Source organism: Pinus tabuliformis, chromosome 2_1 (genome assembly GCF_031772625.1).
Source record: "Pinus tabuliformis cultivar Carrire ecotype Pingquan chromosome 2_1, CPIR1, whole genome shotgun sequence".
In the NCBI taxonomy this organism is placed as follows: Eukaryota; Viridiplantae; Streptophyta; class Pinopsida; order Pinales; family Pinaceae; genus Pinus; species Pinus tabuliformis.
Window position 1 is genome coordinate 730446205 of NC_142299.1, and position 13255 is coordinate 730459459.

General features: G+C 31.2%; 1 protein-coding gene across 1 annotated transcript; it reads right to left on the minus strand.

Moving 5' to 3' along the window:
• Positions 1–1818: 1818 nt before the first annotated feature.
• Positions 1819–12570, minus strand: LOC149202675 (potassium transporter 5-like). The gene is made up of 9 exons (XM_089403201.1): positions 12259–12570; positions 11361–11589; positions 7675–7923; positions 6975–7025; positions 6341–6601; positions 6172–6224; positions 4324–4438; positions 3971–4225; positions 1819–2980 (listed from the first exon to the last, which is right to left on the minus strand). Exons 1-9 carry the CDS (start codon positions 12385–12387, stop codon positions 1986–1988), a joined length of 2337 nt encoding a protein of 778 aa, XP_089259327.1. The 5' UTR covers positions 12388–12570; the 3' UTR covers positions 1819–1985.
• Positions 12571–13255: the final 685 nt, after the last annotated feature.

Genomic DNA, 13255 nt, shown 5'->3' on the forward strand with positions numbered 1-13255 from the left:
TGATAACGAGTATATTTAGAGTTTCTTTGGCCTATCTCGAGTAGACCAAGCTCCCTTGGTTAAGACTTAGTAAGAGTCTCTCAAAATTAACCAACCATCCTGGCTATCCAAGAAGTTAAGGGATTGAAATCCCATGACTTCATAGCAAAAACATCTTACTAGAAAATAGGCTTATTATAACCAAAAACATTAAAGATAATTAGGATTAAGTATCTCTTAATTCCGTGCTAAAAATCATGAGAAAGAAAATCATAAGAGAACATTAACATCAATCACGTGAATATTACATAGCCATCATAGACATATTTACCGTGTCATATCATAAACATGTATCACAGATACCAAGATGTCCATTCAAAAGGGAAGCACATAAACATATATAATTTATCAACATCATTTATGTTTATTAAATATGATTTATATTACATAGTTTAAGTACACAAGGGCACTTACCTGGTAAAGGTCTAATATTTCTTGCAATGGATGAAGGGTGAGCCATGTTCCACTCCACCATAGGCTCAACTCTCTATTTTTTTCTTTGCAATTGGAAACCCCCAAGAAAGTACATGAAGCCATGAGGGAAGTTTTCACTCAGCCATAAAAACATGGACTCCAAAAGGTCATTCTCCTTCATTAAATCAAAATCATCATTTCTCTTAAAATACTACTAACCTGAAAGCTCTCCCAAGAGCTTTGGGGTAACTCAGTTGTTTGCACAATAAGCACCCATAGGGAAACTTTTTCTCTCAAGCTACTTGTGTTGTAAGGATGAAGGTCATTTTCGCTAAACCACACAAAAATTAGTATATTATCTCTCAATCTACTAAGTCAAGAACTATTATCATTTGCATTGTGGCCAAAAATGGGCCCATACAACACAAAGGGAGTCCTTCTCTCATATAGCTATTTCTAAGTACTTACCCTTTCTTTGTGATTTTGGTGCTTAATACAACAATTTCTTCAACAATTCCTAGCCCTCTAGCTTCGATTAAAGACTTCAACAATGACTCCTCTCACAAAATTATGTGAATTATAATTACATATATAATGCTATCTCTCAAAAGATATATGTCTCATATCTACTAATCATAGTATTAGAAGATTCTAGTTAGACCCCAAAAGCTCTATGTAGATACTCTATCCATACCTTGAATAAGATACTTGGGATACAACCCATCTACTTTCATAAATATTGAAGCTATTACCATACTTTTCCATTTAGATGTTTTGATGAAAAAATTAACAATTTTTAACTTTATAAATATTTATCTCATCCAAAAAAAATTGGCAAAGATTAATTCCACTTCTTTTTTCTTTAATTATTATTAAAATATAATAATAATTATTCCAAATCTTTAATCTAGTAACATTTACATGTCTGCACAGAAATCATTTGTCACCTAATAAATTAGAATATTGAATTTAAGCTTGGATTATTAATTAATAATAATTATTCCAAATCTTTAATCCAGTAACATTTACATGTCTGCACAGAAATCATTTGTCACCTAATAAATTAGCATATTGAATTTAAGGTTGGATTATTAAATGGATTATTAAAATGGTTTTAGATGTGATTATTATTAAAAAAAAAAAAACAACAACAACAACTTAATAAATTAAAATATTACCCAACAAAAAAAACTGAACATAATAATAATACTAAATCTGAAAAAAAAAAACAGAAAGGAAAAGCTTTATCAAATTTAAAAAACATAAACAAAAAGCTTCATCGAATTTCATTGTATTACAAAATCACTATTGTGAAATATTTATTTATTTTTTAAACTTCAAATTTGCGAAAAATATCCGTTCAACTTTACCAAATATATAATATATACACTAGTTATTACAAACAGAGAAAGTCCGCTGCGACATAACAGTCCACTACACTATTTCCGGACTTATATATATCATGAAGTCACCTCACTACAGACCTCGCTACATACAAAGACACTATGACATAATGCAGATACCGTTAGAAATCAAATCTCGTAATCCATGGTGACGCGCAATATATTTTTGCGGGGAATATCCAGAGAAGCCGTTCCCTGCCTGCAATTCCTCCGCATAAAACTATATGCATAGTTAACAACAAGTTTCTTAACCAACGGTGAATTACTCTGGGCACTCACCAGACTATCTCCCAGCAAATATACCACACCCGACTTTCTTGATTCTTGCAAAAATTCAACGTCCTGCTGACACTCCAACTCATCCTGGACGAGTCCGCGAGTTTGCCAAGCCGCCATAACATCAACTTCACTCTCGGCAGGCCGAACTGAATTAGCTGTCAACTCATTCTCAAATTGCTGACTGGACTCAAGTCTCGGGCTCTCTCTTATTTCAATTTCATGAGCCCTGGACATGTGCTCAGATTGTATAAATTCTTGCAAGGATTCTAGCAAGTCGCTTTCGAATTCCACATTCCCAATTCGTACATCCATGTAACCATACATTGCAACACATCGATACATTTTGTATTCTTTTGGATCAACCGGCCGGAATCGAAAGCGTTCTTCAGCTGGGACTGTGTTCACGGGCATGTACTTCACACAAACAAATACAACAACGGAATGGATGGAAGGGAGATTGGTTATAAAATGTGAAAATATGGGTGGAATTCCCTGTGGCAGTTCAGAGAACAGAAGCCCAATGCCTGGAACTCTTGTCACATTTAAGCTTGAGAATAGACTATTCACTTGTTCTTGGGACACCTTGTGTTCGGCCTCATAAGCATATCTCCTTACGTGCACGTAATGCCAAACGTACATTGTGAACAACAAAACTGCTGCAAAAGCTAAGGGTAGGTATCCTCCTTTAGGAAACTTGTAAAGAGCTGCCGAGTAGTATACCCACTCTGTTGATCCAATCACAAGCACATACATTGCAACCAAATATATATTTGTTTGCCATATCATAAGCATTATGAGGGTCAGCAACGTTGACGTGACGATCATATCACCAACCACAGCTATACCTGCACGTAATAAACATTCCAAAATATAAATCAGAAGATAGATATATAAAATTCTATACAAGTTAGAGGAGTAACGAAGGTTTTTATTTAGTTGGAAGATTTTGGAAATATTTTAAAATAAATTAATTTTTATCTTATTTTTATTTATCTGATTTAGGAATATTCCCTGAAACTATAATCTAGTTAAATTCAATAAGACAAATCAAGCCACAAATATCTCAATATTATTTATATTTATAAATTTTAAATTAATATGCAATGCAAACATAATTAATTATTAATAGCTATTATTAATTAGAGTTAGATAAAAAAGAACTTGGAGTATGCCTTAAAATTGCTCTAGCAAAGAAACATGGTAACAGGTTAAGATCTAAAAGTATATATGAACCACCAGCTAGATAATTACAAATGGCCTAATTTTATTTCAATAATAGTAATAAATCGACCTACATTAACCAATAAAAATTATGATATCTATCATTAATTTGACAATTAAGTATGACAAATTTTCCCACTATATTAGAAAACCATAAATTAACAATTGAGTATGACAAATTTTCCCACTGTATTAAAAAAAACCATAAGTTGAACTTAACTAGATTGATTAAGCAGATGGAAAAGCATTTAGAATGCTAAATGTGAGTTCAAGGTTGATAAGATTTATATTCTACTTTGGGTAGTATATACATATTTTATAACTCTTTTGAAAATTTTCAACTATTCTGTCAGCAAAATATGACTGTCGCAGACATTTCCCAACTTATTTCGACGTGTCCACCTAGCAACCCATACCTATTCCAAGCTGGCCATATTGATAAAAAAATGGTACGAATACGAAAGAAGAGACCAGAAGATTTCATTTAAAATGCCCAGAAGTGTGACATTTAAGAAATATATATATAATTGGCATAAACAAATTAATGTCATTCAATAATTTCTGTCAATTTGATAAGATACAGAAATAAAATTATTTTATTTTATAATACATACCATAAGCATTACCCAGCATAATTGTGTTCTTGAAACTGACTGTGACCAGCACACATGCCGTCATCAGAAAGTAGTTGATTTCTGGAATGTATACTTGGCCTGCATATTTAGCTGAAGTGTGAACAACTTTAACACTTGGAAAGCAACCGAGATACATCGCTTGCTTCAGAATGGAGAACGTAGCAGAGATCATGGCTTGGCTTGCAATAATGGCCGCAATAACAGCAATGACAAACATGGGCCAGTATAGAGGACCTGGATAATATGAAAACATATATTTTTGAATGAAATATTAAGAAGAAAAGACATCTTGAAAACTGAGAACAAGTATAGTTTGTTACAAATAAAATTACCTGGAATTGATTTATAAAAAGCGCTTGAGACATGGTTTGGAAACCTGCTTAGGTATGCGGCTTGACCTCCATATGCGCATATGAGACTAGGATAGACAAGTACAGTAAAGGAAATCTAAATAAAAAACAATTGATAAACGTTAGTAGCGACCAAATATATAACTGACAGATTTTACCTTTACATGACATAAACCTTATAAGTTATAGACTTTTTGACATAGGGTATAAAAGTAAAAATGGGACACATGGTCTTTATATATTGCTTCATTGAACATGGGCAGTTGATTGCCTCTCTAAGTCTCTCCACTGCTTTGTATTAAAACATAATTATGTAAGATCTTACCTATGACATGTTTGGTAGATTAGAACTTCTAATTAGACAATTCCAGCATCTATTGAATTAGTAACATATAACGTCTTAGAAGGCACTCATGGAAACCTCATATTGACATAACCTTTATTCATTATACTCATGGGTTTGCTTCACGCTTTGTTTTTAACATTCCAAGACAACAAAATGAAATTTAGTGGAGTTTGTGCTCCCACAGCGATTGTTTGTTGGTTTCTGTTATGGTGAGGTTTCTTTAGCAATTAAACCAGATTTGGCTAAATCTTTAAATAAATTTATTTTTTCTTTATTAATATCATTAAGTTTTAGTTCAAAAAAAAATTATTAATATTATCAAGTTTTAGTTTTTAAATAAATTTAATTTTTAATTTTTAAGTTCAAGGGGTTTTGATAGACAGTGATAGAATGTTCTGTTAAAGCATTTTTGATATAAATTTACTAATTCAATTCCCCATCCTGATCCGGGCGATACATTTAACATAATAAAAACCCTACCAAACTTAAAAATATATATAATTTTTTTTAAATATTAAAAAAAAAAACCATCAAAACTAGTTTCTCAAACCAAAAATCAAAGCTAAAATAATTTATAAAAAACTCAAACAATTTGAAAAACTAAAAAAAAATATAAAAAAAAAAAACCATTACTTTGTCTTGCAATCAGTTCCGACACTCAAACCATTCATAAAATTTAAATTTAAAAGCTAATGAAAACTGAACCCACATGAAATTTAAGCCATCATGCTGCATAAACGATCATATGTAAGTATCTCCATGAGTAATCATGTGCAAGCAAGTATTAAACGATCATATGTAAGTATCTCCATGAGTAATCATGTCCAAGCAAGTATTTCAACATTTCACTGTATAACGTTAATTTTGGATGAGGTAAACTGGGTAAATGGAGAGCGAGTTTAAACCCAGCATGCTTCTCTAAGTCACTATATAGTTTAAGTTCGTATTTCAGGCACTCTCTGCGGAGGGCCTTTTTTCACAGTACATATTACTTTTAGGCTTAGCTTTTACCTGCTCATGCTTCAGGTTCTTCGAGGTTGAGCTTGTTTATGAGCGATTAACATTATGTTTTTCTGCATTTTATGATAAAAATAGGTCCAACCAGAAGAAACAAATCAAATATTTCGATGTCTCTTTAAAATAGTATAAGGTTTGAATTTTAGGTAACTGGGAAATATATAATAAAAAAAATTATGTTAAAGGTTGATATGGTTTAGGTGTGCAATTGTAACAGTGGCTTTAAAAAAACTTTATCTTTAAGATCAGTGTTTTTTAAAATGAAATATATATTTCTTAAATTATATATTATAAATGATAACACAATTCATAGACAATCTAGCAAATAAAAAAATTATTGAAAAATTGAGCGTTATTACAACATTTAAAATGAGTCAAATCTTAAACCTTTCAACCTTCTAAACACACTCTGCAATTAGAGTTGCGTTCTATTGAAGTGATTATTTTGTCCAAATCTATCGAACTACCTGAATGGAGCGAACCGAAAAGTGTCCCAGGTCTGCAAACATAGCTTCATTTCCTGCATGTCACGTAGTTTATGCACAATAAAGCTATGGTCTCTGTGTGATAAATGATAAGAGGATTTCAAGCTAGAGGTTGCAATAGTTTAAATTAGCAAAGGAAAAGAATATTTGCCTGTAATGCAAAGAACGATACCACCAAGAGAATTCCAAGCCCGTTTGTGGTTTCTGCTAAAATAGTCAATGATATATTTTGGATAAAAAGCGCGTAACACGCTGGTATCATGCTTGGCAAGATTGTATAAGCCAATGAACAAAATAAACAAGAACCAAATCAGAATCGCAGGGGCGAATACGCTGCCGACTTTATCGGTTCCGAACCTCTGGACTGAGAAGAGAGTAACTAAGATCGCCACAGATATCCCAACTACCACGTCTGCCAAAGTCAAGCTAATATCAAATAACTTTAGCCATTGCACTATCTTATATTGCTAATAGAAATTTTACAAGTGTATATTTATTTACTAATGTAGTTGTGTACATTATGTATTTGATTGATATAGATTTTTGATATATATTAATCATATTTTTTTAAATAGTTATATATGTGATTAATATATTAACCATATTTACTAATTGTATTAAATACACTATCCTATTTAAACCAATATAGTGATTACAAATATCAATTTCACAAATATATATCGATTACAGTAAAATATTTTATTTTATGTAGTTCCTACGGAAACACCGCAGAATCTATTGAGTTGGGCCTCAAATAGCATATTTGAAAAATGGATTCTTCTTACCTTGGTTTATAGACTCTTTGATAGTCTGTATTCCTTCCACCGCTGATATAACTGTCGTATAAATAAGAGATTGTGTTAATCCGCGAAGATATTTAACCATCATAAATTTTGCCATATAGTGCGGGTTATTAAAAATATCATTTTATTTTGCTGGGTGAGATGTTCATTCCATTTGGCTTTCATCAATCAGACAAAATCAATTTATCAAGACAAACATTTTCCTTGTAGTATTTTTAATCTAATTGTATATTTGGATAATGAAACAGTAAATTCCACCACTTTGAAATTTTTTTAATTTAGTATACATTTTAGATTGAGTTTAGAGGATATGGTCCCACTGAGAACCTTATTGCCTCTTTGAAATATTTTTAATTTAGTATACCTTTTACATTGACTTTAGAAACATGGTCCCAGTGAGAACCTTACAGCCTCTGCATATTTAGGAAATATATCTATTGAGAAATCCTACATAGAGCAGCTTGATCAATTAGGTTAATTGTTTGACCGACCTGTTTTTTTCAGATTTCAATATATTTTCTGAATCTGCTATCAATAAGGATATGCCTATGCAGCTTATTTATAAAATATAAAACAAATCATTTAAATAATTCAATATCAACATCCTAAAAACTTCGAACTTCTAATCTGGGCTCGTCATATACGTTCTATTTACTTGGATTCAGTGAGGATCATATCATACCTGAGATGGAAGGAGTCAAGATAGCATCTCCCATAACCATGGAGGTTCCCATAAGCGTTAGCAACAACAAAATAATCTTGGCCACACTGCTGTTTTCCAAAGCTTCCTTTATCTTAGAAGCTCTTTTCAATTGCTTGCTGGGTGCGGCAAGCTTATATGTTGAAAGCTCCCTGTCCTCTGCCTGATGATTTGGGATAAGGCTCACCTTGGCATGGCGGCATATCACGGAATACAGTGCAAACGTACCACCTGCACAATATTATGGAGGACACCTTTAACAAGTTTTAAATTTGAAGCTCCATTTCCAAAAACAATTAGGGCAGAGGAAAAAAAAAATCATAACTTTTCAAATTTACCCTCCATATTTAAACATTTCAAAATTTGAATTACGTTTCCAAAAGTTCTTTGAAATTATTATACAAAATTATTCTGAAATTTATAATGTATAGCAACTCTTTTATCACTATTTTTAGTATTCTTAATAAATCTTCATATTAAAATAAAAGATAATTGTGAAATTTATAGTGATTAGATGTATAGTAATTTCTTTCATCACCATTTTTAACATTTTTAATAGATCTTCATTTTTATCAAATATATATATTTCCCTAAAATATTTGGGATAGGCGTGGGAAAGTTTATATTATCTCTTCTAATATTTTTAGTAGATTTTTATGTTTGATATTTATGAAAGCTTATATTATCTTTTTTAATATTTTTAATAGATTTTTATGTTTGATATTTATTTTTGTGAAATAGGTAGGTTTCTTTAAAAAAAATTGGGATGACCTTGGAAAACTAATATCATCCTTGGTTTGCTTGAGAAGGCAAATTATTAATAATGAAGTATTTTTAATAGATTTTTATGTTTGATATTTTATTTAGGTTTTCTTAAAAAAATTTGGAATGACCTAGAAAACTAGTATCATCCTTGGTTTGCTTGAAAAGGAAAACTATGGATAATGAAGTTAAACCAATTAAAAAATTATTGTTGTTAAAATTCAATTTAAATTTAAATATTAATTATTTTGAATTTATATTAAAAACAAATACTAGATTAAAAAATAGTAAGAGTCTATTTTATAATGATAAATTGTAAATATATAAAAGAAAAATAGAATAAACACATAAAAAAATATATAAAAATTATTAGATAGAAAAAATATTAGTAAATAACATTGAGTGAAAAGAAAGAATAAATTACTGCAAAAGGGCATGACAAGAAGAAACAAAATAATTAAAAAGAAGAGGAAGGAACTTAGAGAAAAGGAGGAGAGAAAATGGGGAAGACAAGGATGAGGAGATAGTGACCACAAAAACAAAAAAGAGAGAATAGCTAAGAGATTTGGATGGGATGGGCTGGGGTTGGGCTGGGAAGAAGAGAGAGAATGAGGGATTAAAAAAAATAAAGATAGAAGGAGGATGTAGGAAAATGAGGTACAAAGGTGACTTAGTTGATGAATGATAGATTTATAGCTATTTTCACTCTTGAATTTATTGATATGATTTTCAATTTTGATTGTTTCCCAAATGATATGAGAGGAGTAATTAGATTGTCAAGCAAGAATTTTTGTTTCATGAAGCCAAATAGGGTGTTTGGAAATATCAGAATACTTCTTTATATCTGGTTTGAAAAAATGGTTATGAGAAGTGTCAATATTATGATCTTTGAGGCATGCTTTGAATGAAAAACCAATTTGATAGTTGTAATATTTTCCACAAAATAAGAAAATTTGGTAATCTCTAGAGTTAATCATTGGTCAAATTTGTTTTTAGCATATTTGAAAAGTTTTTCAAGAGTTTTAAATGATTTCGAAACAACTTTTGATAAATCTTGGAGATTATCTGGATGGTGCCTTGAATGTAGGGAAGAGAGATAATAACTAGGGAGGGAGGATTTCTGGTCAGTAGATTTGGGATTTTATTAGATAGAAGGTGCCTTGAATGTAGGGAAGAGAGATAATAACTAGGGAGGGAGGATTTTTAGTTAGTAGGTTTGGGATTTTATTAGATAGAAGAATCCATAAATATGATAAGCTGAGTGTCAACCAAAAAAATGAATTGCATATTTTTGTCAAGTTTTATATGATCCTCCAGACTTGACTGTTGCAGCCCACCCTAAGCCGACTGGATCTTTTAGTATGTCTCCTCCCCCTAGCCAACCAACCCCCTTGAGGTTTGATCCTGGGTCGCTTTGCTAAGGAGGCCTTGGTAAGGAGGCTCATCATCCACCCCAGCTCGCAACCCACCCTAACCCACCTTAAGCTGACTGGATCTTTTAGCATGTCTCCACCCCCTTGAGGTGTTTTATCCTAGGCCACCTTGTGAAGGAGGCCTTGCTAGGAGACTTATCGTCCACCTGAGCCCTAAGTTAAGCTGATTGGATGTTTTAGCATGTTTCCTCCCCCTAGTGAACCACCCCCTTGATGTTTGATCTTGCGTCACCTTACTAAGGAAGCTCATCCTCAACCAGTTATGCTAATAAAACTTAACCAAACAATTTAGCTTTGAAAACAACACAAGCAATATAAATAATTATGAAAAATCTACATTTTAAAATTTAAAAGTAAATATGAATCACAAAATGAAATAGTAATACATATAACAATCCACAAATTTAAAAATAATTAAATTATTTAAACAGTTAATTAAATAATATTTTTTATATATCAAATAATAATAATAATAAAAAATTAACATTTATTAAAAAATATTATTTTTTAATATTTAAATTCTATATGTTTACTATTTAAAAATCTATTTTAATTTTTTGGTAATATAATAAAAAAATTAATAATTAGCCTTAATAATGGAATGCTATATTCCATGATATTCTAAAGTCAAATCTAAATCAATTAAAATAAAGAAATAAACAATGTGATATTCTAAATTCAAAACCAAATCAAACAAAATAAATAAATAATTTGATAATACTTTCAGTAAATAATATTCCGAAATTAAATTAAATTTCATAATGATACTATGAAATTTAATTTTATATTCCCTATCACTTTAAGAAAAAGTAAAGAAAGCACGAGAAGCAAAAGTAAAAAAAAACACGAGAAGCACCACTATAGATTTAATGCTATTTTATATTCGAAAAGCTCATCATAACTTACAGAGATCCTAGAAACGTTTTTCATTTTTTTAATTTAATTTCATAATAATGCTAGGAAATTTAATTTAATATGCTATCATCACTTCAAGAAAAAGTGAAGAAAACACGAGAAGCACCACTGTCGATTTAATACTAATTTATATTTAAAAAGCTCCTCACAACTTATAGCAATACAAACAATACGAGAGACTTTTTTTAATTTTAAAAGACATCTGACCAGAGTCACAAGCCTGGTAAAAGTAATATAGTAAATGGGATTATTGTAAATAGATTTTAAATATTAAAATTTTAGAGATTGGAGTTAGTGATGAAACATGTTTTTAGAGTGTTTATATTTTTTTACATTTCAAGAGTATAAATAATCTTTTCAAAAATCTGAACAAACAATGTTAAATTAAAAATATGAATAACCCCCTTCAAAAATTTGAACAAACATTAACAAATTTTTAATTAAGTGGAACCATTATCTAATTAACGTAATTAGTTTCTAAAGATCTGAATGATGTGCTCCAAAGGGAATACAATACCACAAATCAGACACCGAAAAACAACTATACACAACACATACCGTCTCCATTATCATTGGCCCAAAGTACAGTGAGAACATATTTGCAGAGTGGCAACAGCGTGAGCGTATATATGATGAGGGAGAAAGCGCCAACGATATCATCCGGATGATGGATGACTCCATCTGAAAAGGTGCTGGAATATACATAAAGAGGAGAAGTCCCTATGTCCCCATAAACTACACCGATACTCTGATATGCCAATTGCAGAGTGGCCGCAGTTGTTAACACCTGTAAAGTGTCCATATTCCCAGATTTTGATAGTTAAAATCCCTGTTTTCAAAGTTTTTTTCAGTTTTTTCTTACAAAACAACTGTGTATGGAAATGATGGTTTCAATTATACACGGTTTCTGAAGAAAAAATACAAGTTCACAACCACATAAATAGTGATACAACGTGCCAAGCTGAATAACAATACAACTGTTATTCACTAAAGATATATTATATTGTAACCCCAACGGATCTTTCTATAATATACACAGATTTGGCAGATGCAAAAGAGAACAATACAACTCTGGTTCATTAAACATATATTATATTGTAATCTCAGCAGACCTTGCTATAGTATTTACAAATTTGGGGGATGCAAAACAAATTTTTTGAAGAATTTGAAAGAATATTTTATTATTTAAAAGTATATAGAAGATCTCTATTATGCAGTAATGAAGGAGATTCAGTGTCAATAGCAATAGAGAAGATTCATTGTCAATAGTAATGGAAAAGATTAAGTGTCAATCACAATGAATAGATGTAAATCTCTATATAAATTTATAACTGACTATATTTAATTTTCACTATACTTAACCTTCACAGGAAATGAGGGGTTGGAAAAGCCCACTCTAACCCAAGAGAAATAAATATTCAGATAGTTCAAAAGCATGAAGATGATTTATACTGACATGGACACCATGGTGCTTCTTGAAATCTCTACTGGAGTCCGCATAGAACGAATCATCCCGCTCTCTGTTCAAGATTCTACCGCCATTCTCCACTTCAACAGTTGTCATCTCTGCTTCCTCGGAGACCATATTCGCTCAGAATTATTGAACTGCAAAGGTTGATAAGAAGTTTTCCGGTGGCTGCGAATATCATGTTTATAGCTTCAGGACCATCACCCACCGCTGTGTCCAATTATTGGTTTAGTCTCAATTAACAGATAGGGTAGGTGAGTCCTATGGACATGTTGCGTTCCTGATATTAACTAAAGTATCAATATTAAATGCATATCGCGCGCTGGTTGAAGACTTTTAGCAGAAGATCCGATTCTACCTTCCCCGTGATAGATATGATGGAACCGACACAAAAAAGTTATTGGTTGGCCCTCCATGTCTGAGAATTTCAAAACCTCGAAAAACGTTTATTTTTTACTTTGACTAGCTGCCATTCATGACTCTCAAGTCCAGCTATAGCTATTTCGAATCTTTCGGAAAGCTCTAGCTATCGTGGGACCTCTGCTTTAGATCTCAATTATGGCAGGTGGGAGATGGTAGCATGGGATACTGAAACCGTGATTTGATTAATTAGAAAATTGTGATTTTTGGATTAATGATCGCATTTGAGCGTTGGATTATAGGATTAACGGGGCTTCATTAAAACCGTCATTACTTCGAACGTTTTTTTTGTTAATGAACACATGTCAAATTCAAGAGGGTTGAATTATTATATTATTTGTTATCTGTTATTTTAACGTGGTTAAAACGATATTTTCATTTTCTTAAAATGAGAAGAAATCTTGTAGGGTAATTTTAATAACAGATTCCAGTGTGAAAATTTGAAGTTATAATTTTTTTTTTCCTCCAATTTTCCATGTTATTATTGTTAAAATGTGTTTCTTATGGTTTTAAAATGAGAAGAAATATTAGTTAAAACGTTATTTTCATATTTTTAAAATAAAAG